The 27,097-nt window shown below is 43.6% G+C and overlaps 1 protein-coding gene across 1 annotated transcript in view; it reads left to right on the forward strand.

Moving 5' to 3' along the window:
• Nucleotides 1–1,559: 1,559 nt before the first annotated feature.
• The window catches only part of CDH23 (cadherin related 23), a 402,434-nt gene continuing 376,896 nt past the window's right edge, over nucleotides 1,560–27,097 (forward strand). Inside the window, exons 1-2 of the mRNA XM_082222023.1 lie at nucleotides 1,560–1,608; nucleotides 24,589–24,660. Coding sequence (XP_082078149.1) covers nucleotides 24,594–24,660 — 67 coding nt within the window. The 5' untranslated portion in view covers nucleotides 1,560–1,608; nucleotides 24,589–24,593. The remainder of the gene's footprint in view (nucleotides 1,609–24,588; nucleotides 24,661–27,097) is intronic.

Below are 27,097 nucleotides of genomic sequence, written 5' to 3' on the forward strand. Positions count from 1 at the left end.
AGTAGTCACAGTGTAGTCATTATCACAGGAAAAGAATCAAGCTGTGTTTAATTTATAAAATGAGAACTGCAAATTTGTTTGCAGGCCTTGTCCCCCGCATTCCAGATGTGTGTATTAAAGCTGTGGTTACTCACTGGTAGCAAAGAAGGACTCTGCACATGGTCAGAGATCCTATCTCCTTTACCTCACACATCCTTGGTCCAAGACCTGCCTAACGTGAAGGCTTGAGTGCATGCTATGTTTTTTTAGTACATGCTATATTTTTTCGCGATGGAGGCTCTATACTTCTTAATCAGGGGTGCTTGGCAGGCTGAAATTCAACAGGTGCTGCATCCCCATGCCAAGAAAGCAGCAATAGGGAAAGCTGTCCGTTTGGATGCATTCAGTCTGTCTCTCTTACTGGCCCTGTTCTCATGCTTTTGACATGGACCTGACTGAACATAGAGCCTCCCCACCATATCACTTTATTTCCACGCCGGAGAGAGCGTCACCTGGTGAATTTCTGCAGGGCATGATTTTGCTAAGGAAGGCTCAGCAGGACCAGTATAAAGAAAAGTCGGCAACTCGAGTGCACAACCTTTGTCAGGAAAAAAAGAGGGAGGCCGATTTCGCTAACTGCAAGGTCGCACTGCATTCCTTGGTTCCACCTTTGTGGGGATTTGTGTCCCGCCCCTGATCCCCAAAGCAGGAAGGGGGCGCTTAAGGCCCGCGCCTACAAAGAAGTTCAAGCACGCGGATGCCTTCCAATTTCTCCCGTCCTTTCTGAAACCAGACGCGCGAAAGCGAGCCGACTGTGGTGAGCTGTGCTCGGCGACGTTTCGCAGCCACAGAGGAGCGCGCGGTGGCTTTCGTGCGCTCCGGCTTCTCCCGCGGGGGGGGGGGCGGAGGGAAGGATTGCCGGAGTCGCCAAAGCAGCGGGTCCCGTGACATCAGCTGAAATCTTCACCGCTCGCCCGCGGCCGCTCGTGCTGCTCCTTCCTCCGTCCGCGCGCGCGCGCCAGCTGCGCTGCTGCTGCTGCTGCTGCTTCTCCGACGACTCCTGGCTGCTTCCGCGGGCGGAGGAGAGAAAGAGAGAGCGCGCGCTTGCGCTGGGGTATATATCTCCTCCTCCTCTTCTCTCCCGCCGCCACCAACCTCGAGGGAGCTGCTGCTGCCGCGCCCCTCCCCCCCCCCAACTACCACGCGCATCCCTCAGGAGGGGGAAGCGCCCAAAGTTGCTCGGCTCCTCAGGCGAGCGAAGCGCCGCCGGGCAGCAACAGCAGCAGCAGCAGCAGCAGCAGCAGCCGGAGAAAGAGGCGGCGCCCGCGCTCCTTTGCTGGACTCCTGCGAGGAGCGCGAGGTTGGGAAGGCGGCGCTCTGCGGCACAGGAGGAGGCTCCCGGCCGAGGAAAGCGACTGGATTACGGTCGGCGGGCCATGGCAGAGCCGGCGCTGGGCTGGGAAGGTCGGCGAGCGAGGGACGGCAGGAGGTGACTTGGCGACGACGCGCGCTCTCCCCCTCTTCCCCTCCGCGAGCTGTGGCTGCCCAGAGGAATTCCTTCGCAGGCTCTTCCCTCGCCGACGCCAGCCTGGGCAAGCGCACCGCTCGCTCCCCCTCCGCCGCCCACAGGTAAGGCGAAGTTTCGAGCCCCCCCCCCGCGTTTTCTCTCCGCCGGAACTTTGCGGGGCGCTTCTTCTTCTTCTTTCTTGGATTCTTGGACGCTCCGCGCGAAGACCGAGCTGGCAAAGTCCTTCGCCGCCCCAGCTCCCGGTTTCCGTTAACTTGGCGACGTCGGAACTCGGAGCGCTTTAATGGTTTTAGTCGGGGGTTTTTTATATATATAGCCTGCCTGGTTCCAGAGGTTTATGGCGGGTGGCAGCTGAGCGAGAGAAGCCGGCAGCTCAGGTGAACAGAGAGAGGTTGCAATTCTAAGCAGGGTTTTGTTTTGTTTTTTGTGAAGGAGAAAAATCGTTTTGTAAAAAGCAGCTCCCGCACGCGCTCCGGGTTTGTGTGTTTCCCCGAAGGCGTCGATAAGGCGGAAGGGGGGCTGAGAAGGTGCGCTGCTCCCGCTGCGTGTTTCTTGTCAGAAAGTTCTCACCTCAAGATACGAGTGCTTAGGATTCCAGCCTTAAATATTCTGAGGCTGCGATTCTGTATCCACGGACCTGGGAAGCAAGCTGAATGAATGGGTCTTTCTTCTGACTTGAGTAGGAGGGTGCAGAACCACTGTAATGGTGCTAAGATTCTTGCAGTTACGCATAAGCCACATAGAACACGAGGACTTACTTCTGAGTAAACATGCATAGGATCTGGCTAGGCTTGCTAGCTACTCTTTTATCCACCAGATGACAGGTAGAAAATGGGGGGGGGGAGGAGAGAAGCATCCTCCTCTTTGGGTTTTCATCTTGAACACTCTTGCAAGGGAATAAGCACCACTGAAAACAGTGGGACTTGTTTCTGAGTCAACATGCATGGGATTGTGTTGCCAGGGTCTTCTTTATTGATGATACTTCTGAGTTGACTTTTCTAACCACCCCAGCCAAGCAAAATGCAGTAGGAAAACCCTATGACAACTGTGTAGTGAACTAAAACAAATTGGAATATAGGATCAGCCTTAATAATAAAGTAAAATAGGGTTTTGCTTTTTTTAAAAAAGAGCAATTTTAATACTAAGAGCATGTTCAAGTGTCTTTTTAAATGCAGCCTCTAAGAGTGTTGAATCCAATCGTGCAAAAATGAACAGTGAAAGAAGCCATAACATAAAATACTGTAATGACAATCTAAGCAGCTATAGATGATAGATTACATAGATAGATAGATGATAGATGGTGCTGCAACCCTATGCATACTTGCTTAGGAGAAAGCCCCACTAAACTCGCCAGGACTTACTTCTGAGTAAACATCTATAGGATTGGGTTCCCCAGACGCAGTTGCTTTTTTCTCTTTGACCACCTGTTCTGATGTAGTTTCTGCAATGAAGGCAACTTACAGCATTACCTTGTGCATATTTACTTAGAATTAAACAGGACTTTCTCCCAGTAAGTGTGTGTATAATTGCACTGAGAGCTTGGAAATACGGTGAAAAGGAGCATGAAATTTGAAGATCAGTTAGACTCCAAGTGTATAATAGAGAGCGTATAGGGCTGGCAACTTCTGTTCTCTCCCCTCCCTTTATTGCAGAGCTTTTGAAATTACGTGTACCTTGCAAAAGGCTAAATAAGTACATAAAAACAAAGCTTTCCCTACCACTCCAGCTCAGTGCTGGGGAAAGTTTAAGCTGTTAAAGACACCAGGCAGGAGGACAATTAAGAGCTGGCAACCCCCAGAGCTTCTCTGGCAAATTAATAGAAATCTGACACCTGACGCCCACCTAGGGCACCAAGCAGGAAGGTGGGGCAGCTCTCGGTGTCTGCTGCCTAATCATATAGATATTCCAAACCAGCAAAGCTTCCTTAGTCCTTTGGAATGACCAGGTTGCATGGTAATGAAGGCACACAAACATGCACTGATCGCTACTTTGGACGCACTTGTTGGATGGGAATGCAATTTTGCTGACAAGTTGTTTTACCCAGTAATCACTGTCTGGGGGCTGCCCATACGACTGCATCTGGGCAGTGCAATCCCATTTTTGGAAACTACTCAGACTGAATTCTGCGGGATTTATTCCTTACTAAATGTGTTCAGGTCGCCTGCAGTCCTTTTTAAAGTGCTCGTCTGTTTGGCAGTCGTACTCCCCAAACAGCATCTAACATTGCACTGCTCCTATTTGGCATTAAGTTCTTTTAATTTCAGTGACTGTTACATACATGTAGAGCTTCTTTAAAAGCATGGAACTTGACTCGGCAGATGCATCAGAGTGGGGTGGGGGCTGCAACACCTGAAATGCTTCTCTGTTTAGAATATCTATACCCTGCCTTTCATCATATAGTTCAAGGCAGCTTTTGTACAGTAATGTTAGTCAGCTCTTCTAACCACTTTCTTGTCATACCCCAAAGCCCCAGATAAGTGTGCTAATGCATGAAAACCTTAACACAAAGGAGGCTGTTGAGCCTAGTCCTAGAAAGCAGCACATTCAGGCTGTCCAAAGCTGTTTGACAGACTAAGCAGGGACCTCCATCCCTTGAATGTGAAGCTAAATGTTAACTTTCTTCCAGCAAGCACCTCCTGACTTATCAAATTCCTTCACCTATAAAGCCCCATCCCTCCAGAGATGTCCTATGCAGCTGTGCTTAGGTTTACTTTGCAAGCAGCGGGGATCACTTGGAATACCCTGTACTTAAAACCCCCGTGTGTTGCCTTTTGAAGGGTCTACGTAAGACTCAGCAAGTGTCCTCAAGGGTGGGCAGATGATTGAGCAAGCTCTCCCTCTGTGGTGGGGTTGGTTGAATGGGTCCCATCTAAAAACCCTGTGTTCTGAATGAGTCATAGTTTACTGGAAGCACACCTCCCATTGTTTCAGTGTAATTTTGTGAAGTAATCTTGTCTGACGTAAACCAGGAAAAAAAACTTTCTGCATGGGTGATGACCAAAGAAGAGCATAGTTCATTGGGGGGGGGGGCTGGGGAGTAACATGCCTTCCCCCATATGTTAGAAAAAATTACCGTATTTTTTGCACCATAACACTCACTTTTTTCCTCCTAGAAAGTAAGTCTGTGTGTGTTATGGAGGGAATTCCTACGGGTGGCATGCCTACGGATTTTCCTCCTCTAAAAACTACGTGCGTGTTATGGTCGGGTGCGTGTTATAGAGCGAAAAATACGGTACATGAAAGAGAAACGATGCTATACAGTGCTTCGTATGAATGATCACATTCTAAATGTGTTTTCTCCCAAGCAAGTCCTATTGACTCCGTTGAAACTTTGAGTACTCAAGGATTGCAGCCTTAATTTGATTTGCAATTTGATTCACTTATAATCTGTGTGTGGAAAAGTGTCTTTCCTTCAAGTAACTACAGGGATCCAGCAACTGAGGGGGTGGGCAGGGAAGTGGCACAAGCTGCAGTATGTACTGGCATCCTATACCTAGAGGGGTTTCCTTCTGACCCTTCTCCCTCTGACACTGTCTATTTTCAAATGTAGCCTGGGGAATCCTCTGGGTGGATTCCTACCCCTACCCAAAAAAGCAACAATGCACTGCCACAAAAGTGCTGCCCTGTGTTTTAACACATTAATGTATCCTGCTGCAATTGTTCCAGGGATCTCCTATTCTTTCTTGTTTCTCTTTCCACTCTACATGAAGTACTTTTTTTTAATTCATAGCTTCTCCCTTTCCCCCTCTTGGCATCTTTAACTGCATATATTCAGGGTTAAAGGTGTTAAAAGCAGGAAGGGATGGGATCTGGAGGCAACCTGTACTATTTTTAGCTGACCGGCTACTTATTGGCATCTTGGCCAAGGGATGGGAAGAAGAAGAGAGAGCCAGCAAGTATTCAGTGCTTGAGTATTTTTCACAATGAGGTGGATGAGTTGTAGATGGGCATAGTTCAAGAATTGTCTTATCTTAATATTCTATAAAGAAAAGCACTGTCTGCAGGAACAATTTACTAATTTATGTTGCTCTTCTGCTTTTTGTACCAGCCATAACTACGAACTTAGTAACTTGTTCATGTGAGTTATGGCTCATACCCCACTTAAAGATGCCCACTTTTGCAGAATCTGATTTAAATGTTAATTAGGTGAAGGGCAAATATACTTCTTTCTTGATCACATGCTATTGTTTTAGTGGTGTCCAAAGACAGACTTTATTCAGGCAAGGATGAAATTGGGGGGGGGGGGAGTTAGAGAGAACATAAAAGAGAACCAAAAAAAAGTTGGAGAGATAATAAAAATAAGTAAGGCATGGAGAACAACTGTGGTAGGTGTTTTAATCACAGCCAGGAGTGGTGACCTAGACTCAGAATTAGTATACATTATATATTCCACAACATACCTCTAGATTAAAAACCATTGTATTTCTGGCGGCTAGTAGCTTTGCACACTGACGCCAACAATGTCCAGCAACATCCTTTTGCCCACCCGCCTTCATCTACTTATTGAAACCTAAGTGATTGAGCCAAGCAGTTATCAAAGCAAAGAGATAAAACGCAAAGAAAAGGGCATCTTCTTGACAGGTGGCAGAAGGATGCCTACCTGTGTGCACGCTCCATTTCCCCAGCTCATAGAGAAAGAGAGTTTTACCCACCTGAGCCTGATGTTCCTCTTTGCTAGATCCTTATTTGATCCTGAGCTGCATACATAGCCCCAAAGATCAACTGGGATTTTGTTGTATAGGTTAGGCAAATGGGGGCACTGGCACCCTTTCTCCTCAGAAGCAATCTCCTATGTTTTTTTCCCCTTTTCTTTACAAAGGAAAAAAAAATTCAGAAGGACCAGCTTTGACTTACTGGCCTTTGCTAGTATTCAGTTGTGCATTACAGGCAAACGAACCTGCCCAGCAAAGGAGGCCATGCCACAACCAGCTGATGCTCTCTGCTCCCCAAAGTGCTCCCTCTTATATCCTTTGTGATGAAGGAAGCTTGGAAGATATGAAAGGGCTGGTGAATGTGGTATTCAGATCTGAAGTACTTATTCATCCAGCATCTGCACCTTTGAATCAAATAGGGTCCCAGGAACTGCAAATATAGAACTAGGAATCAGCTTCACACTGGTGGAGGGGGCAGGGAAGAGCCTGTTTAAAGAGCATTCCCAGTTACAGTAGCTACCCAGCCTCTTCTTCCACCTGCTCATTTGAAAACTGCAGTGGGTTCGGTGAAGGGAAGGAGGACTTGGGTTAGAAGCAGGTAAACATTGCTTTGATCTCTCTGAAGGCTCGATTTTCAGCTTAATCTCCCTCAAGGAGAACATCTGTCAGCGGCCTTACTTTGCATGGTTGAAGAGATGCCACAAATGGCAGGCAAAGTGGTGGTTTGAACTGGAAGTGAACTAGCCTTTTAACATTTTAACAAGTTCTTAAGCAGGTAGGAATGGGCTTTGTGGCACAGATAACAAAGTCCTGATTTTCACAAAGCGGAAGGATGTTTTCTTGCCTGCCACCTTTCCTGGGTGTTATATAGTCCTTGGGAATGGGTAATAAAGAGGGTTTCCCTCTCACGTTCTCATTATGTTTTGGGGGAGTGTGAGAAAATAGAGGTGGAAAGTGGACCTGAAGTGGTGCTCATGAAAAACTTTTGGATCAGTTGGATTGGTGAGGTGGCAATGCGAGAGAGAGAGCCTCTTCTTTGAGGGAGTTCTGGATCTCCCTGCTTGCTGTTGTGTTTAACCTTCTTTAGTTAAGAGCTTGATATGCAACCAGGTTGGGCTGTGGTTGTTGCCTGGCAAGGTATAGTGCTAATGGTGATGTTTTCGCTTGCCTGCAAATCTGCTTTGACCCTTCCAGTCTCATAGCAGACACTTAAATAATAATGTTGTTGCTTTCTTGAGATTGTAATCCTAAACACACTTTCCAAGAAGCAAGCCAAATAAGATTAGGGTGTACTTCTGAATGAATATGTTGAGTATGAGGCTGTTAGTGCATTTTGATGTTAAGAGGCATGGGTTCCATAATGGCTTGGGTGATACTTTTTGCTGAAAATAGCAAGCTTCCTGGATATGTAGATTTCTGATGTACCCCCTAAATGGTGTAGGAAAACATCCCCCCCTTAATGTGTGATGTATTATTGGTTACTGGGGGTAGGGGAGAGGCTGTGTGTAGCTTGTGTAGCATTTCTGCAAAGCAGTGCACTTTGACCCTCACTCAGTAGTACAAATTATTATATGGAATTGGAATTCCATTTTGGTTGGCTTTTCTAATTTACCTGTCTGAATTTATTATATGCTATACTTGCTGTTTGGTTGTACCTTTGTCTAATTTTCATGGTTCTTAGTGCATAAACATTCTCAAGGCAGCATGCATCCTCTTCCATGGGTCTTGATTCTGCAAATAGTTGCAAACCTGAGCTGGTTTTTAAAAAATCGTATGGTGTTTCCATAGTCCTAAGTGTAAAATTACCTGGTTGCACCATTTCACTAGGCAATACATGGGTCTATCTCTTACACTTTCCCATTTTGTTATTTCATGGGGAAAACCTGCAGGGCCAGTCCACTGGATTAAGACCATCAAAGTTGGGGAAAGACCCTGATTCAAGTCTGTGTGATAGTGCAAAAATTCAGTCTTGAGTATGGATGCTACGTCTGTCACTAGGAAGGTACAGCATATCTAGGTAAGAGGGAGAAGACAGATATGGTTATCATTTCTTCATATAATTTCATATAATTTCAAATCCTAGAGTTGGTTTACTGGTTTCAGTTTCTCATTCAGTTCAGAGACTTGAATGGAGCATGAATTAGGAATTTGGATTAGAACATCTCTGCATTCTAACATAATCTTTAGACCACCCTAGATCATTTGCCCATGCTACCTTGTCAATTGATAAATGCTGATGCCCAGATTGAAACCCTGTTTTCTGTTGAATTCCTTGTTCGAGCTGCATTTGAACCACTCATTTGAATACGGAACTGATAACCACCTTGTGGCTTTGAACTGGGTGGGTGAGACTTCTAAGGGACTTCTAAGTGGGGACCAGCTGTGGACATTGAAACACCATGTCAGATCCCAGCGCTCCAGACTTGTGATAAGCTGTGCTGGTGGACATAGCTGATCAGACAAATAGCTTGGTTTCATCAAGTGAAAGGGGAGGGGATGAGCAAAAATTTCCTCTAGGTAACCAGCCAAGGAATTTTCTATGCAAATGGAAGTGTACTATTTTTCTTTCTTTAGTGTTTTCAGTGTGGCACAAATTACTAACATACAAATGTATAGACAGGATATTGTAAATTCTTGTGGACTAGTAACTCTTGCATACATATTTGCAAGGCTGGTTTTGACATAAAACACACATATACCTCTCTCCCTTCAGGAAGAAGGCAATTTAAGGGGTCCCCCCCCCCTTGCCTGTTCTGAGATTGCCAAGGCCTTATGAGGAAACCCTTCCTCTGAATGTTTCAAGTCTTCCTGGTGCAGAGTAGAAAATGTAGAGGAATTCTTCCCCTAGGCACTGACAGTAATGGAATAATCAATCTGCTATTACTATTGCATGAGGCCATTTTTCTCCCCTCAAAGGTACTTGGAATGTTGACTCAGTGGAACAAGATGAGGTCTGGTCATGCCTAGCCTGCTCCCCTGGCTCTCAGGATCTCTCACTGAGTGTCATAAGCTCATTCTATGAGATCTTCCTGGAGAGAAAAATGAAGTAAAGATTAGCTCAAGGAGATGATTAGACAGCAATCTTATCCTTTCCTTCTTTGAATGTGAGTTGTTTTGTAAAATCACTCCAGCATGACAGTTGTATTAGGATTTTGCGACAAGATGTACCCGCATCACACAGGTTTATGACTTGTAGACAGCAGGGATACCAGGGAGCAGTTTGGAAAATCTGTAGCATGCAAGGTAATGCGCATTAGCAGTGAACATAGTTTTTGGACTGTGGCACATTCAAATCCAATTGAATGGTCAATAGGCTCTCTTTTGGTCACATTTCACTCAAATGCAGTATATTTTGCTACTTAATCCCTACAGGTTCAAGTGTGATAAGTCCCTTGCTTAGCCATCCCTTCAAGCAATGGCACACACCTGCATATAATATAGACAGCTGGGATTTTTTTGGACGTTTCTGTTGTCACAAGGGGGGAGCCTATATGCCAGTTGGCCAAATTGCCTATAACTACATAGCATTGCAAAGCAGCAGCCGGGTTGGCCTAGATAACTAGAATCCAAGCTTAACAGAGACTGGTGGGCAGTGAATGTGTAATAGCCTGCATTCTCTCTCTCTCTCTCTCGTGCCTAGTTTTCCAGCAAGCCTCTTAGATAAACTCCTGCAATGAGAGGCATAGGTAGCAGATGCTGCAATGCATGACGCAGCTAGCAAACATCTTCCTTTAAAAAAATTCTATTCATAGAATAATGCCAAAAAGCTCACAAAAGGTAGAGTTAAGATGTACATTTAGATCATGTTAAAATGCCCAAAACCGAAGAGATTTGGCGATCATCTTTAGTGCTTCTGACCCCACTACACTTAAGGAAGAGACACCATTTCTGATTTCATTTGGAGAGGTCGGTAAGGGAGTTCTAGTAAAGTTTAAAGGCCTGGTCTTGAATATGTGCAAGATAATATTGCAAAAGTGTATACAAAGAATGTGTGGCATTTTCTTCTTCTTCCCTATCATTATTGCTATAGCAATGTTAACATGACAAAAATGGCTATAGCATTATTATTATAATTAACATTTTAAAGAAAGTGATTTCTGATTTTGGTATGATATGAAGCACGAAAGCCCACATAATTGCTCTTAAAAATGGGGTGGTAGTCAAGTAAGTTTTACTCAGAGTAGACCCTCTGAAATTAATGGGCCTAACTTAGTCATGCTCATTTATTTCAGGGTTTCCAGCTGTCTTTGGACTACAACTCCGATTATCCCTAGCTAACAGGTCCAGTGGTCAGGGATGATGGGAATTGTAGTCTAAAAAACACCTGGAGACCCAAGTTTGGGAAACCCTGATTTATTTCAATGGGCCTACAAAGAGTAAAATGGTGGCTAAAAATAGCACAAATGGCTAGTCTTACACACGTGCCATACAGGTCAGGAGTTCTAATTGTGCTATATATACTTATCTCCCCATATTATGGAACACAGTGCTTTATTTGTGATGGGAACAGATCTATCTATTCAGCATGAGATTGTAAACATTACAGTGCAGTGGTAAGGTCACCCCAGGCATGCCATTTTCAGCAGGTGAAAGGTAACTTACACCTTGGCTCTCATTCTGTTCAGGGTCTTAGACAGAGTATTGGATTGAGAAAGAAGCTCATACCCTTTGGTGTTAGACTGAAAGAAGCAAAATAGTTAGTGAAGCTGTATAGCTGACCAGTTGAACAAACAGTGTAGAAAAAGCCGCCTCTGACCAATGTGTTTGATTCACTTGAATTGTGAGGCTCTTCCAGAAGTGTAGGTACTGCACTGCTATTCATGGCACACATAGCTTGGTTTATGCTTTATGGCGTAAACTTCTGCTAGTGAATAGGTTGGGTAAGTTTTATTCAGGTTTCTGTGTGAAGGATTCATCATAGCCCCTAGACAGACTGTGGCATTCTTCTGCTGAAAAGTACATCTGTCGCTACTCAACACATCTCTGCATGTGTAACAGAATACCTTCCCTGTTTTCATTAATTCATCACGTGGGTTCTAATTACTAAAATGTTCAAAACCTAGTTTCACATTATATGTGAAAATAGGTAAAAAGATAAAGGAAGTAAAGGACCCCTGGACAGTTAAGTCCAGTCAAAGGTGACTATGGGGTTGCAGCGCTCATCTCGCTTTCAGGCCGAGGGAGCCAGCGTTTGTTCGCAGACAGTTTTCTGGGTCATGTGGCCAGCATGACTTAACTGCTTCTGATGCAACGGAACACCGTGACAGAAGCCAGAGCGCATGGAAACACTGTTTACCTTCCTGCCACAGTAGTACCTATCTATCTACCTGCACTGGCATGCTTTCGAACTGCTAGGTTGGCAGTATATGTGAAAATAGCATTGTAGAGGCCCCCATATCCAGCAAATGTGGGAAAGTTCCTATCATGGGGTCACAACAACCATGGTCTCAAAAGTTGGCTTGCTTCCGACCATGCAGTACCTGTTGTGGTACATTGTGCTACTATAAAACTCCAGAAGTAGCAGAGAGATACATGGAAAGTAATTGGCTCTTCATTTCTAGCCAGGTGCAGGGCATAGGTCCAAGCAGATGATGTCACCAGGGACTGGAACTGTGTTTAGTGCCCTGGACTGCAGCTGCCTAAATCTGCCTTGTGGTCATTGGCTCAGCCAAAGGATCACAAAAGCTTACAGGCCTGGTTACAGATCCACAGGCTCATCACCTGCAACGTCCAGTGAACTCAATGATTCTAAGCATTACTGAATGTGGCAACAATCCCTCTCCTTTTACATTTGCTGAGCTAGAGGCTATTACGCGGGAGAGCCTGAGAACCAGGGATTTCAACTTTTGCTTTTGCAGATAGTTGCATTAGGTAGATCCTGTCATGTGGATCTTCCCCAAGGCAAGAAGAAAGAAAGGAAGAGAGAGAGAGAGAGAGAGAGAGAGAGAAAGAAAGAAAGAAAGAAAGAGTTGCTCCTTAAAGGGGGAAAAAGAGCATGTGTTGTCACTGGAATAAAGATGTGATTTAGACCTCAGCTGCTCTGGCTTCTATTCATAGTAGAAAACTTAATTGTAGCTAGAGACTGACAGGTTAAAAATAAGAGAGAGCAGCCAAGCTGAGGTAGTGTGACTTACCAGAATAAAAAGATTAAGAGTAACAGAGTGATTTACTGGCTATATTAGATTAACTGCTGTGGTACTGGAAGAAAAAGCCCTGCTTAAAGTTTCCTGAACATTTAAGGAGAGGACAAGAGCAGAATAAAAACAACACCGCAGATTCGAATGGAGCCCAAAGTGGGACTGCTAGTGGTATATGCAGCTAGTCTCTCTCTCTCTGTGTGCACCTGCTGAGGAGCAGAATTCAAACCAAGCTGATACAATTGTTTACATTGCATTGTAACTGCTACAGAATAAAAGTAAGAGAGGTTCTAAAGCCTGTGTTAACAGGGCTACAGATACAAAGTCACATCCTGTATATTTTCTTAATTGATTGATCCAGAGTAATTTCATCCTCAATAATTCAGTAGCTCTAGGGCAGGGGTCTGCAACCTTTAAGACAAAAAGAGCCAATTGGACCCGTTTCTGAAGGAAAAAAAAACTGGGAGCCGCAAAACTCGTCATTATAAAAATAACTTTTTGTCACTTTTTTATTACTAATTTGGGTAATCAGTGTAACAAGTTTTCAGAGTTTAGGATCCCCACACTGCTGAAATCATGAGCACCCATTCTTATTTGTAATACTTCTCAAGCAATTTGTTAGTCACATGGGCTGCAAAGGGAATCCTGGAAAGGTTTGTGATTATACCCAAGGAGAAAGTAATAAAAGTAGTAAAAGCCATGTCGTGTTTGCAATTTGCCTTTTTCTCACCCTCAACAAACATTGAGTGTTTCCCCGACTTATGGTTCTATCCTGCCCTTTTTCTAAGGAGCTTAGGATATTGCCAATGGGAGTTTTCCTATTCTAGCTTCACAATAGTCCTATGAGAGGACTTAGGGTGAGGGGGTGGGTGGCTAGCCAAAGGTCATTCACTGACCCTCATGGCTGAATGGAGATTTGAACTTGGACCTCTCCAGTCACAGCCCAACTCTCTGCCTCAGATGGCTTTCTACTCACTTACTGTTTAAAATCTATGGTCAGAATTCAGAATTTTTTGTGTAGGCTTCTGCGAGTGCAGAAAGACCTCATCTTCCTCTCCTTCCCCCTTCAGCTCCCACATGCCCCCAAATCTTCTCCCAGTGGTCCTCCAGCCATTTATTATGTTGAATATAACCCTATACACCAGGAGTTTGAACTTGAGGGGGCATTGTCCCAGTTGCCACAAATACGCACACACCACTGTGATTTGGTCAGAAGAAAACTCCCTGAGAAAAGAGGTTCATATTTTTCACAGATGGTATCTGAATCACATTATAATTTGGAACTAAATGTCAGAGTGATCTGAAGAATGAATAACATGAAATTGAAAAGCTTAAGGGAGGTAGCTTTTCAGAGTTTGTATTCTTTGATTTGTCACTTACTAGGGGAAAAGTTGAGCTGTTTCAGATGGCATATCTGGCTGTCACAAGTAAGCTTAAGGAACAGGGCTGTGGTCTAGCTGGGCTCCTTATTGTTGAAGTTGGTTGTTAAAAATGCCAGCTGTGAGTCAGGATTCTGTTACGCTATGGAAATGCAACAGCTGAAATTACTCTTACCGTAAAAGGGTTGGTCAAAATTGAATGATTCATGAATGAAAGAATTGAGGGCTGAAGAAGGCTATTAGAAAAGAGGAAAGACATAGAACTGTAGAGAGAACGAAAATTTTCAGGTGGACTGACAGAAATAATGCAATACTTTATCAGCTGTGGGGAGTATTTGGATGACCTCTGTGGATCTGACACATTAATTGAGTAAAGCAGGCACTCTTATTAAGACTAATTATAAATGTGTCTGCTTGTGTGTGAAGGTTTTGCAACTATTAATATTAAGTTGTGAACGTTGCCCATCTCGGATTTAAAAAGTGGACTGCAACAGGAGCTGTCCCCACTGGAAGTGCTGAATTCATTGCTGCAAGCCACAGAGCCAATTGCCTTGAGACACAACTTGCTCTAATGTGTGGCTTGTTGCTGTGGGGTGTTTGGGGGCATCAAACAGCCTCAAAAATATGACCTGCCATTAAAATTCTGGTTATTACTGAGCACTAATCAAGTAACTGGAAATAAGTGTGATGATCAATTGACTGGAAGGGACTGCAGGTATGCCATGGAATATGGACAATAAATAATTATTGAGATTTTTCACAGTGAGCTTCCCTGATGGACATTGGACCAAAAAAAACTTCAGAACCATTTTTTTGCTCACATCTCTAACTATGCAATTTAATGAGTAAATTAGTTTTCCCCTTCCCATCTTAAAATCTTTTTTACACCCGTCTCTTCCGCATGTGTTCTGCTTTCAGACTTCCTCCTTCCGTATTGCTTTGGCTCCCCCTGCCTTTTTGTTTCATCTTTTCTCTGTCTTCTGGATTGTTGCTGTTTTTAACTCTTTGCTTTTATATTATTTTTCTGCAGTTTCCTTCCAACTTCTCAAAACACTTTCAGTTCTTTTTTCTATTACTGCCCTCCAAAACAAAAACAACAACCCTACACACACTTAATATTGTTTTTGAATGGGCAGCAGAGTCTCACAAGGGGCACAAAGTAACATCTCTCACCTGCCCTACCTTCTAGTTTAGAGTTCCCATGCTATGGTCTGGAGTTCAGCCTCCTTTCCAGTCCATCACTCCTTTTATGTTACTACAGCAACCTTGTGGTACACAATGTGCTTGATGCTTAAAGGATGGCAACCATCTCTTCCCTTAACCTCCTTTGCTTCTGGGAACAAAATGCACTGAGGCTCCTTGCTGATACTTGTGCCGTAGCAGCAGCTAACTCCCCAGTGTTTTCAACTTTTCTCATGACTTTTGATTGTAAGGGTGGTGAAGGACAATGCATTGGCACGGAGGCAGCTGACATGCCAGGGCCTGAGGCAGGCTGGTTTTGAAGAATGAGGTGGTGAAGGAGTGAAAAAAGTGTTGGCATCAGCCTTGTTGATGACCGTGCCTGCCGCACTAAGAATTCACACACCTTCATGTTTTGAAAACAGCCTGTAAAGTAAAATCTGGATGTTACTGCAGAATCCTGCAGAAGTGCTGCCTTTCCAGATTATATTTTTAGCTTTCACTTTGGGACGGGGGGGGGGCATTGTAGTGGTCACTTAATTTGATATGCTTTTCACCACTTCCAACCGCTCCCCTTTTTTTTGCTTCCACTGGTCACAATACCTTCAGCATCTTTGTGACTCAACACTCTCCCTCCTGAGTTTGGGGTGGGAAAGAGGACACACACATTGTATGTAAATTTACCTGATTGCAATTGCAGAACCTATTTGTTCTATTTGCTAAAACGCCTCTCTATATGCTGCAAAGAATCCCAGCAATGCTGACTTTGGTACTTTAAGTTTTTGATGGTTTCTCAGTTGTCCCTTTTCACTAACCCCCAATTTCATTTTGACTGTGGCTGATTAGCCATGGAATGCCCATGGTGTTCCTGTTTCAGACAGACCATCACCCTGATTAGCCTTGAAGAGCCTCCAGCAGCAAAGAGCCTCTCCCTAAGAGTTAAGTGAGCTTTGTGCGAAAGCAGCAAGGAACCTCTTGATTTAGATTACATTTTACGTGGAGCTTTCATCGCTCAGGCTGTCCAGGGTAAGCTGTTGTGTATCTCTCCCCCACCCACGCCTTTAAAGTCAACGTGTGGTCTTTCACCTCCTTGAAGAAGCTCCTGTAAAAAAAAAAAAGCTGTGCCACTTTCTTTTCAAAAAGGTATGCAAGTATCAACCTGATTTAAAAATATTTAGACACTGAGAAAGAATTAAGTATTTCCTGTCTATGCAGCTAATACTTGGTGTGTGTATAGACTGCAACATAGAATTTGGATTTCATAGAGTCATAGAGCAGTAGAGCTGCAATGCAGGAATCACAATAAAAGCATCTGTGACGGCTGGCCACCCAACTTCAGCTTAAAATCCTCCACTGAGGGAGAGCCCTCAACCTTCCAAGGGAGTCTGTTCCACTGTTGAATAGCTCTTGCCCTTCGGGTCCTCCCCTCTGGAGCAGGAGGAAACAAGCTGGCTCCATCTTCTACGAAGACTGCTGAAGCTGGAGGGTTGGGCAAGGCAGGTGGAAAGAGCCATCATTGCCTGATGGCCAGCAGGAGGTCTCTCTCCCTTAACCAACCAAAAACCAACCAAAATTAGTATTTGTTAAGTGGGCAAATGTGGGGGGTTCGGAGGAACATGGAAAACTTTTGGAATCACAGTACCGCAGCTGGAAATGTATGGGAATGTAGTTAGTAAGAAAAAAAAGTAAAGTAAAAGAAATGGATTTTTATTTTATTTTATTTGCCTTGGAGATGAGGTGGAAAACCCTTTTGGCACCACAGTATCACAGCTGAGGACCCATAGGCTCAGCCATTTTCATAATAATAATAACAATAAATTAAAATGACAAATTATGGAAGGGTCTTGCAGGGTCACAGAATCCTCTTGGGGGCAGATATCACTCATGGGTTGTTTAACCACCCTGTGCTATTCCAAAACCATTATGAAGTTAGTTTCCCTTTGTGAGTCTGAGCAAAGAATATATAGCTAAAAGGGAACATGGCAGCCACTATTCCCAACATGTATATATTGAATTGGACTAAGGACTTTTAGACCTAAAAAGATGGGTTCCCACAGAGGCTTACAAAATCTGTTTTCATAAGCCCAACACAAAAGCTGATGTTCCTTGCATTGCCTGAAAACCTATATAGATTTGGGGTTTCTTTTTTGACCAGAAGTCTCTCAAATCTATTGTGGCAGGGAAAGTCTTATCACTTTGAAGTCAATGGGAGTGTTAGCATTGACTTCAACTGAATGAGGCTTTATTCATGGAAAGTACTACAAGAGCAAAACCAGAACATTTTTTCCCTAAATTAGTGCACTTGTAAGGCAGTATGCATCGTTGCTCATTTTTCCCCATTACATGCCGTTTCATAGGATTTTCTTTTTCGCTCTGAATTTTTGCTTATAACCTAAAAATGTTCCATAAAGGGAAAAGAAGAGTGGACTTTTTGTGTTAGGAAGGTGGCTTCCTTTTGTAATAAAGGAGTGTTTCTCAAACAGTGGGCAAGGAATCATCCAGGGCTTCCTCGCTTCCCCAACTTGGTAGCACCAGCAACTCCCAACATGCTAAATAAAATGATCCGGAAGACAACAGAAGTTTGGGTTGGGAGGAGAGAAAATGAGATCCTCCTTTTCTAAAGGGAAAGGGCCAGAGAAACTTTTGAATGTCAGGTAAAATTAATAATAATAATAATAATAATAATAATAATAATAATAATAATATAAAAACAAAAAACAGCTGGGGCTAGAATAGATGGAAAATGGGAATAGAAAGCTGTTACAGGAGGAAGAAGTGAATGTAAAAGCAGGGAGGAGAGAAGGAGGCAGTTCGGAGGGGAACAGAATACAGTGGTACCTCAGGTTAAGTACTTAATTCGTTCCAGAGGTCTGTTCTTAACCTGAAATGGTTCTTAACCTGAAGCACCACTTTAGCTAATGGGGCCTCCTGCTGCCGCTGCGTCACTGCTGCATGATTTCTGTTCTCATCCTGAAGCAAAGTTCTTAACCCGAGGTAATATTTCTGGGTTAGCGGAGTCTGTAACCTGAAGCGTATGTAACCCAAGGTACCACTGTACAAGTGTGAAAGGAGGAGAGAGGAAATGGCAGGAGATGAGCAAAAATATTTTGAGCAGCATGTGCAGGGGAGGGGGAATGAAAAATTTAAAAAGCCTGCTTTAGAGCCTCTGGTGCAGCAAATCCTGGTGAGAAAGGGGAGGCTGAGTCACAATGTCTCCAGAGACTATGTCAGTCATTAAGCTTTGAGGAAAATGGACTATGGAACTCCATTTCCTTGACCCATGGAAATTGCTGTGGCAAAGAATTCCCAAAGAGGGGTTAAATTACAATATAAAATTGTGCAAGTAATTGCCATCTGGTTATGGTAAACTCTGGCTCCGTATGCTGCCATTTTGTTATTAGTGTCATCTCCTGTGTGGCCATTTTGTGATTGGAGGGCCTCAGTCATTGTCGGTACTCTCAAGTGGGCCCTAGGGGTAAAAAGAGAGAGGAGAGAGAGAGAGAATCACTGCATTCAGAGTGTAGACAATAAGGCAGATGCACAACTCAGTGAAGCCAGAGTGGCAGTGTGCATATGCAATCCAAAAGGTGGTGCTGGGAACTTTGTGGGAGTCTGCACACTCCCCAAGAAAAGTAACACCACCTGTGGAGTTGTAGGATCATTGTGCCAAACATGAAGTTGCCTTACACTGAGTCCACCTGGTCCATTGTTTCATCTGGCCCAAAGCTACTATCTATTTCACCTGGCAGCGTATCTGACAGGCGTTTTGCAACACAGAAATGTCTGATATCCATTTGAAGTGGAGGTGCCAAGCTTCTTAAATGCAGAGTTCTGTCACACAAATAACACCTTAAAGTTACTGAGCGACTATTTCCAAGTCTGTAATAGCTTTTGGCACCATGGCTGCAGAATAGTAGTCATACTTCTGTAATATCATATTTATCCTCTATATGAAGTGCCAGTGAACTATATTTATTAAGGGACCGTTTTTAATCACTATGGGCGGTGGGGGTAGGAGGTGAGATTCTTCACTGGGAACAAATCTCATTTCCAAGAGTCCTTACAAAATGAGCCATAAAATTACAATATTTCAAAGTACTTCGTAATTCCAGTACAGGCGGCTCTTCATCATGGAATATGAAGGCTCGGAAAATACAAAACTCATTAGATTAAAATAAACCACCTACTGCGAGGAAGAAAAGCTTATTTATCAATATCAATTTTGTTTCTGATTACCCTGCATGGCAATTTGTTACTACCAAGAACTATGATTTGGGTATCATTCAGACCCAAATGAAAGTGTCTTTCCTGACTCTTAGTTTCAATTTCTTTTGAAATTTACTTACTTTTAAGGCAGGTAGAAAATCATGGTTGGTAACTAGGTAACATGTCAACAAAAGACACAAAATCTTAGCAACACAACCAATTACACCCCAAATTTCTTGTCTTGAGATACTTTTTCAAAATCTTGACACTGCAAAAATATTTTGTTTCTATCCATGTATAATAAATATAAAACAAGTGTCAATTTTTCTCCAATTTTAGCTATCTCTTTTTAAAAAAGTGTTAAAGACATAAGTAAATGCTTATAATAACCCAATCCCATCTATGCTTACTCAAAAGAAAGTCTGAGTTAAATGAAGCTTCTTTCCAAGTAAACATGCATAGGATTGTAGCCTAAATCTCAATTCATAACATTTTAGCGTAAAATACTGCATCTAGCATAAATGTGCAAAATGTGCAAGAACCATGAAACAGGATTTACAATAAAGGAAAAGTAAGATAATTACAACATTCCAAAATTCCCTATAATTTTCCTACTCCACATTCAGTTATGGGTCAAGTTACCAAACAATCTGTATTGCCTTAAATTACAGGTAGCTGTGTTGGTCCAAGTAACCATAGAGTACTATAATACCTTCATTAGCATTAACTAAAATGTTACAAAGCATGAAGTAAATTTAAATCAGCCATTCCTTGGCTTTTGGAATTACTGCTGATTTCCATTGTGGCTAATATAACCTTAGGTGGTAATAAAAGATTTAAGACTAGTAATCTACAATCACCTTGATCGTTCTCATGCAAGGAACATAATAATACAGTCAGTGGGTCAATCCTCAGACCTACACAGGCTCGGGTAGATGTGCTGACCCAAGACTGTATTAAAAAAACCCCAGGGGTGTTCTATATGGCCATGTTTCTATTACTTGAAGAGACCGAATTTTCCTGAGAGGAGAGCTGACATCTGGTAGCAGAGACCTGAAAGCAGAGAACAGAGGCTTAGATGTAATTGGACACATTGGTAAACTGATCTCTGCAGAAGAAAGTTTGTCACACTGATACTTGATCCTGGCCTTGCTACACTATTCAACCGAGAAGTAAAACAATCTCTAACAGAATGCTCTCTGGCAATTAGTAGGCATGGGTTCAGACTAGTGGTGCATCAGATGTGAACTTGCACCACCATGTTCCCCCCCCCACCATAATAACATGGGCATGAAATTAAGTTCTCCCTTAATTTTATATCCTGTATATGGTAAACTCAATGCTCAACAGTGGAGAGGTTGGGGGAAGTCCATACATAGGAAGGACCTTGTCCACATATAATTTCCATGCCGTCTTTAATAAATAGGTTAATCTACCATAGATTTACTTTATTACTCAGTCTGAGCCCATTTTTACTGGCAAGGGTCTATTTTAACTGGAGGAGCAGCAAATTTAAAGGCACACTCATTTGTTAAGGCTCCTTTGATTCTAGTGTGTCCCTGTAATAAGGGATGGGGGGGATTACAAAAGCTGCCCCTGCATAGGTGACTGGTTGAATTACTTAAATTTCACATACCGGGTTTATCTGGCTTCTACTGGACTTCTTAGTAGTAACAGCACACCTTGTACAGGGATCAAAATTCATCTATCTATCTATCTATCATCTATCTATCTATCTATCTATCTATCTATCATCTATCTATCTTTGTCTGAATTATCCAGCATGAACTAAAAGTCTTTTACCCATCTCAAAAATGGGTGGTTCAGTAATAATAGCATTTAAAATAAGAGAGGCAGCTTAATTACTTTTAAAGCCTTTTAAACTTCTCTGGTCAGACCCTCTGTAAACACTGTCCCGGATGGCTGTCATTGCAAAACCTGAAGCTAGAATCATCTCATAATAGCTTCCTAACCATATGTTGCGCTTTCTCCCTCATATTGTAAAAAAAAACAAAAAACAACAACAACAATTTGACAGTGTTCCACAAGAAGACTATTTCCTTTTGGTGTCAGAAAGAAGACAGATTAGCCTGATTTAATACTTCATCATGGCAAGCGGGCCTTTGAATTGGTAATTGGCATCGTCTGGTGGAGGACGCAGTAGTAACATGAGCAGCATACAATTTTTATGTCAAAATATTGCAATTGTAAATGATAAATAAAAATATATATGGATTGGAAACCTATCTTATGGGTGGCAAGTGTGTCTTTATATCCAAGACTGAGCAGGGGCTATGAAACCTTGGAATTCAATATATTATTCCGGAATTTAGTAAATATCTCAGATTCAGACTAAAGATACCACTTGCGGAGTGGGGTCTATGAAGCTGCTTGAGTTCACATAAATGGCTTGCATTTGCTTAAGCTGAATTTCTGATTTTTCTTGTTTCTTTGGAGAGCTGACCTGCCCACCCTGTGTGCCATATCATAACCTACTTTTGACAACACCCCCCAATTCAAAAGCATTCGGGTATGTGCCGTTGCTGTGGTGTGCTTTCTTGCGGGGTGGGGAACAAAGTCTTAAAGCTATTGTGGCATCATGTACCTAATTTCAGGTTTCTTAGGACTTGTTGCCATAGTTTTGGGAAATCACAGTAATAACAAATGTCATCCAACAATCCCCATTCCTAACACCATGCCATTAAAAAGAAAAAAAGGAACGATGCTTTATAGATTGAAGCATCACCTGGGTGGAAACCTGAAACATTGATGAGCGCAGAATTCACAAGCAACTCTAAAGAACTGCTTGCATAATGTAAGTAATTTGTTTAGAATAGACAACGCAGGGCTAAAAGGGATGCTGTTGGTTCTGTCTTTGTAAATAATGTAAATTGCTTTTCTGCTTTTACTGCTTTTAAAGGATGCTCCAAGGGGCGAGGGTGGAGAGTGGGATTTCCTTTCTCTCCAAATCCTTCAAGCTGTAACTGAGGACTGGGCTTTCAGCATCTTCCTGTGCTGGAGACACAGTTGGCTTTTTTTGGAGCACCAAATGCACCTCCTTGGTGAAGAGTTCTATCATCCAAATGGTTTCTTGCATCCAAAGTTGAGTCTGCCTTTCGTACTCTGACAGTGTCAGGACTCTCAACAGCAGCCTGTGGTCAGAAACACAATGGCATTGGTCTAGGTGTAGCTGGGTCAAAGCACAATAAAGCCTAAGCAAGCATGGTCCAAGAATCAGGGTAGGATGATGAGTCAGTGAAAATGCACAGCATAATATGTAAGATTGTTCATAAGAGCTTGGGAGTAGAAAGTCTTGTGTTGTTCCAGCATCCACGAGACCTAAACTGAGGGCTTACGTCGCCTGGTGCCCCAGATTCTGTCAAGGACCAGTGTTCTGACAACTAATTGCCCCTGCTCCCCAGAAGCCCATTTACTCACGAGCAGCTCTGTTACACTAGAATTTGGGGTGAATAATCGATTTGTTGGGTAACTGCTTGAGCCTGGAATTTCTGGTCCGTAAGATAAAAATGACCTAAACCACAGGAGTTCAACACAGAACTCCATGCTATCTGAAAGCATTGTGGAAGTGACAGAGACATCTATTTACTAATGCCCTATTTTTACGATTGTGTGGAGGGTGTGCTAAATAACAGCCAGAGACAACATGATGGTCTTGGTTCTGTACGCAATGTTAACAAAATCCATTCCCTAAAACAAAATGGTGATGGCTGATGCCAATATTGTTGTATCAATTGGATATAGAGAACTGGGGAGGGGGAGAATAGATCAATGAATGTGGGGTGGTGGTGGGAATTATGTGAAGTTTGTGAAGCATGAGTAGTTGTTCGTCATGCCTTCCCATCCAGTTTGTCATGCTTTCCCATCCATTCAGTAATATGGACGTATAAATGGAGAGTGCAGATTCATGACAAAACTACGTCGAGGCCACACCAGGAAGAGGGACTCAGACCATTAAATAAAACCATATGGTTTCAATAAAACTATATTATGTAAGTGAATAAGTGTATGTGTATAATAGGCACAACGTCTACCAAATGGATCTTGTATTATAATTTCAGTCTATTTTTTAAAATAAAAAAACCAAAAACAAAAAACCTAGTAATTCCTTGTGATTTCGAGTCTTGCTTTTCTTTCTTTATTGGAAGTGAGATGCTTTTGACTGATTTTTATTGTTGGGGAAACAACATAGACCCACGGCAACTTGATGCTTCTAAACATTGAGCTGCCATAATTCATTCTGTCTCCTGTACCACCAGCAGTGTAAGGAAATGTGTGCTCAAATAATCTATGCCTGTGATTTTCCTGGAGCCATAGTGGGAAGCTTGTGTTGTTTTGCATGCTAATGTTCTTCCCGGCACATCACAGCTGTGCTCAGGTTGTGAAGCAGCTAGCACTAATGATGTACCCTCTACTGAGTGCAGTGCACTAGGATTTCTTTTGCACAAACCCCATTGAAATGAATGGGTTTTTCTTCCTGTTTATTCAATGCTCATTGAATTTAGTAAGGCTTGTGCTTTTGTTATCTGGCCTCACACACACCTTGAACTGGATGAATAGACAAAGGCAGGGAAGATCCCTGGAAGACATCCACCAATTTATCCACTTCTATTGAGAACAAGCAAAGCTACTTGAGTAATCCTGCAAGGTTGCATTGCCTACACCTCATAATCTGTGTATTCAAGACCTCAGAACAATTTAACAGGATTAATAAAGTGTGATTGCTCCTATCAATCTCTAGGTGGAGATCACTGACACAGTCTGGAAGCACAATTTCAGTGCTGTCTGTGCCTAGGCTGGAAGCCAGGCTAGCTGTACTCTTCTGCAAATGCAATTTTAATTATAATATTCATTATTCACAGCTGCATCAGTTCAGACTCTTCAATATTTGCTACCAAAGCAGCCAGCGTTCTATGCCTTGCACATTTTGCTATCATCCACAGTCCATCATGAAACTCCAGTGTATAACAGAGTGGTCCTCAATCAAACAATTTCTACCCTGTGTTCTAATGGATTCTTGAGAACTGCCCTGTGGGTTGGTGCATATCCCCTAAATTTGGTTGTTGGGTGAGAAGCTTTTATTCCCCTTTCAGCAGCAAACATATCTCTTGCTGACACAGCAGTGTGTGTGTGTGTGTGTGTGTGTGTGTGTGTGTGTTTTAAGAGTAATGGCTGCAATGCCTCTTATGCAGCAACATGAGGCAGGTAAGGAAGCAGGATGTACACACATGTAAACATACCTACTGGGATCAGTGCCTGGCTTTGCACTTCAATACTTCATTCTAAATCTTATTGAAAAGTTGTGGGGGGGGAAGGGGGTCCTGTTTTGCCTTTCTCTTGCCCCACATAACTAATGTGCATTTTGTGCTCTACTTTTGAGTCCAATTTTTCTTCTGCCTCAATACATTCCGAGGTGTGATCCTAAGTTTCACTTGATGGCATGAGTGCACTTTGATTTAATTAAATAAGGCAGGGCTGAAATGATAATGATCTCTGTTCTCCTATTTTAGGAACCATGGAGTGTCACTTTTCTGCCAAGATCATTTTCCTTGCCCTTCTGTTCTCGGAGTGGGTCTGCTTGGGTAAGTCTTTCGGTCATTGCTCAACTATTATTTCTTCTCCCCTTTCTTTTTTGCTTACTTGAGTACCAGTGGGTTCCCAGAGAAGGGTTGATGTAATCCCTGGCTAACTTCCTCACTAGCCCGAATCTGAGGCCTTTTTTTCTGCCTGTGATACTCTGGACAAGTTTTTCCACTGATGGTTATTATATCTTAAAATCTTTAATAGGTTGTCTCACTTTCAGTTCTCCTTTCCATAATGCTAGAATTCACTCAATCTGTTCAGCAGTAGCAAAATTGGTAGAGCATGAGACACTTTTTTTCAGGGTCATGGGTTCAAGCCCCACGTTGGGCAAAAGATTCCTGCATTGCAGGGGGTTGGACTAGATGGCCCTTGGGTCCCTTTCAACTCTAGAACTCTGTGGTCATGCATGGTGCCTGGCTGATGATCTAGGACAGGGGTCTGCAACCTTTAAGACAAAAAGAGCCACTTGGACCCGTTTCCGAAGGGGAAAAAAAAAACTGGGAGCCGCAAAACAAGCCAAATGTAAATAACCACACATTCTTCCCCTTCCCCCATTCTCTTTTCCCTGAGTCTATTTCAGATAGCAAAGAGGGGTATGGTACCTCTCATATCCATTTTTTGCAAAGCACCGTGTGCATAGAGGGCATTATACAAATTAGTACATAGAAAAGTGTCTGTCCCTCCCTGCAGTTCAACTCCCTCTCTTTTTACTAACAGCACATATCCATTCCTTCTGCTGGTGCAACTTTCTCATCATTTCTACATAGCAGCATTTATAAACCTGCCAGAGAAACTGGGTGAAAGGAAGGTGAAAGGGAAGAGATATGAATATTTATATGTGTATATGTATACAACGCCTAGGGCTTGCCGATCGAAAGGTCGGCGGTTCGAATCCCCGCGGCGGGGTGCGCTCCCGCTGTTCGGTCCCAGCGCCTGCCCACCTAGCAGTTCGAAAGCACCCCCGGGGGCAAGTAGATAAATAGGTACCGCTTACCAGCGGGAAGGTAAACGGCGTTCCGTGTGCGGCTCTGGCTCGCCAGATGCAGCTTTGTCACGCTGGCCACGTGACCCGGAAGTGTTCCCGGACAGCGCTGGCCCCCGGCCAATAAATGTGAGATGGGCGCACAAACCCCACAGTCTGTCAAGACTGGCCCGTTCGGGCAGGGGTACCTTTACCTTTACCTTTATGTATACATACATACAGCTGCACAATTACAGGTTTGAAGCCAACTTAAAATAAAAATAGCTGGTAAGCAAAGGAATCTGTGGTGCTTCCCATGGGATCCGGGGACATGTCAGCTAATACTCTTCCCTTTCTTCTTCATTTGCTTGTCTCTGCAGCAAATCTCGAGGGAGAAGGGCAGGAATTGCATAGGCACGAGAGAAAGGGGGAAATCCCGCATGCAGGATTTCGGTGCCTAACAGCCCCCCCTCCCTCTGCAATTGCTCTCGTGCTCCCCCACTTCTCTCTGAGGCCGAGATGCAAGGCATGGAAAGGGATCCTGAAGCACCACACCACACACACACACACACACACACACACACACCCCGTCCCGCCATTTCCCTCGAGCGCGCACGCGCTCTCTCTCCCTCGCCTCAGGTGCTTCGCGCGGGGCTGAGGAGAGCGTGGCCTGGGAGAGCGTTCCCCCTCACTGCCGCCGCCGCCCGTCCTACCCCGGGGGAAGCTATGAGCCATGAAGCCGCCTGGCAGAACTTCCCTCCGGCGGCAGAAGCAGCAGCAGCAGCAGCAGCAGCCCTTCTCCGGCTCGGCTGCCCAGCTCCACCCCCCTCCTCTTTCTGGCGCTTCTGCTTTTCTGCTCAGGGTCCCCAAGGATCTGCGGAGCCGCGGCAAAGGTGTAAAAGAGCCGCATGCGGCTCCGGAGCCGCGGGTTGCCGACCTCTGATCTAGGAGAAACATTTTGCCACATTCAGGCAGCTGAGTGATTAATATGGTTAATGTGTGAGAAAAGGCTCCGTATGAATTCATCCTTCAGTGGAACTACTGGAATTTTGAATTAAACGCACACACACAAACACACACACACAGAGAGAGAGAGAGAGAGAGAGAGAGAGAGAGAAATTAATGGATGAGGTTTGTTGGTTGCCTTACTGGCTCTCGCCAGAAAGTGCAGGAAGTGGTGGGAGGATTATTCGTTGCAGAGATAACAGCCTTTTTGAAGCTTTCAAAGATCAGTTGTACAGAATAAGTTTTTATTGAGTTTCAGCAAGTTTACAAGTGTCCACACCTCCTGACAAAACAAGCTGAGCTAATAATAAGCGTCCTGAGCTAAATAAGCATCTTGCTCTAGGAAGCACCTGAGACTGCCTCTTCTTTGTTCCACTGATCTTGGCGCTTTTCCCTCCCTCCTGTGAGAAGCCCCACGCCACTTCCGACAAGCCACACCTGCCTAAATGCCCTAAGAGCAATGTGACGCA

Source organism: Podarcis vaucheri, assembly GCF_965113315.1.
Source record: "Podarcis vaucheri genome assembly, chromosome: 5".
In the NCBI taxonomy this organism is placed as follows: domain Eukaryota; kingdom Metazoa; phylum Chordata; class Lepidosauria; order Squamata; family Lacertidae; genus Podarcis; species Podarcis vaucheri.